The 1,608-nt window shown below is 34.0% G+C and overlaps 1 protein-coding gene across 1 annotated transcript in view; it reads right to left on the bottom strand.

Annotated features, from left to right (window-relative positions):
- The window catches only part of LOC119633178 (carnitine O-palmitoyltransferase 2, mitochondrial), a 3,404-nt gene extending 2,392 nt beyond the window's left edge, over positions 1-1,012 (bottom strand). Inside the window, exon 1 of the mRNA XM_038026542.1 lies at positions 487-1,012. Within this exon, the coding sequence (XP_037882470.1) occupies positions 487-875 (389 nt within the window). The 5' untranslated portion in view covers positions 876-1,012. The remainder of the gene's footprint in view (positions 1-486) is intronic.
- Positions 1,013-1,608: the final 596 nt, after the last annotated feature.

Raw genomic sequence — 1,608 nt, forward strand, 5'->3', positions numbered from 1 at the left:
TTGTATTTGATGCGAGATCCAGCAGAGATTAAGGTATGATGGTTGTGAAACAAATTAGATCACTCACAAACCAGAAATCAAGCCGCGAAGTGATTCGATGAGATCTATCAAAATGAGTTCGATTAAAATTATGAAATATCTATACATGATTTATTTGACTGTCAAAAATCTCAGGTGCCTGCCACTAAAGTTTAATGAAAATCACTGTGTTGATTGTTGTTTGAGGCTGCTTTCAAACACTTCAACTGTAAACGTAGTATTTACATACATTAATACTCCGTGTTCTTGTGTTTTGCAAGCTATTGCCCAAATTGTTTTGGTCATTTTTTCAACATTTCGTTACCTTTGAAAGTTAAGGTGTTGGAAATTCCGTCAACGGAGAGACAGAAAGAGCAGTCCATTTACAATACTTTCTTAATCTCCAGTAATCGTTTAAAAAAAAAACATTTTGTCAATTTGAAATATATTGATAAACAGAATTCTTACCATGGTTCGGATATATAGCTAGTATGTTTATTGGCCTCATCTTTTGCTTTTAGTAAACTATTCAGCTCCGGAGCTTCTTGTTGCTTAAAACTTTGTACAATCTTTTCTGTGTCTGCATATTGTGCAGGTGATAATAAAGGTTGCGTAGCCTTCAGAAAACGTTCGCAACTCTTTTCAACTTCTGGTATTGGCAAACGAGGTAAGGATTTCTGAAAATGCATAGTCGGCACTTTGGAACATTGCATATACTGATAGTTGTCCGAATACCCCGATCTTTGTGTAGCCAGACATCTTAGTTTGACAACGTTGGGATAGGTTGCGGCTAATTTGCCCTTTAATAAAATGGTTAACTTGTTTTTTGCCAGCTGCCCAGGCATTATTTTAGCCATTGTTAAAATTTATTTTTCACTTTAGTAAACGATCGCCATTCAAAGTCCACTTATTCCACTTATTAATAAATGTTAAGCAACTGTGTGCTTATGCATAAATTGACTGCTAATATGAATATGGAGCAGCACGCAAATAATCAGAAATAAATTTAACGATCTCCTTATCTCTTCTCTTTTTCTCTCTCATTTCTGCAAGACTAAATAAACACTCCGCTCATGTTAAAACAGATGATCAACATGGCTGCCAAGCTTTAATGTCGCTAAACGATCGTAGCAACGTTACTTTTTATGGGAATGGGATAAGCGGCGTTCATGTATGCTTTATAGTACATTTTATAGTATATTCTTCCAATAAGATTTATTTATGGTTTTTACTCATATAAACTGTAGTTTATATTGTACAATTTCGCATATCATACCGTAACTACGGTAACCCTATATTATTAATTGTTTAAATTTAAGTAAAAAGCAGCCTCGCTAGGGTCATAATAACAACTCATTAGGGAGAGTCTATTCTCTAATAACAATTAGATCAGAGATCTATTCTCTGATAACAATTTAAAGGACACACTTGATAGTTTTCCTTATTAGAGAAGCAAAAATATAAGGAAGACGGAGAGAAAGTGGTTTTCTGTTTTCATTATTGTTTGCTACGAGCTCGAGCGATTTTTTATTTTATTAAAAAAGTTTGTACCGGCTAAGAGTTGTGCACAACTTCATATTTATAACAGTT

The sequence above is a fragment of the Glossina fuscipes genome, unplaced genomic scaffold, assembly GCF_014805625.2.
Source record: "Glossina fuscipes isolate IAEA_lab_2018 unplaced genomic scaffold, Yale_Gfus_2 2, whole genome shotgun sequence".
NCBI lineage: Eukaryota > Metazoa > Arthropoda > Insecta > Diptera > Glossinidae > Glossina > Glossina fuscipes.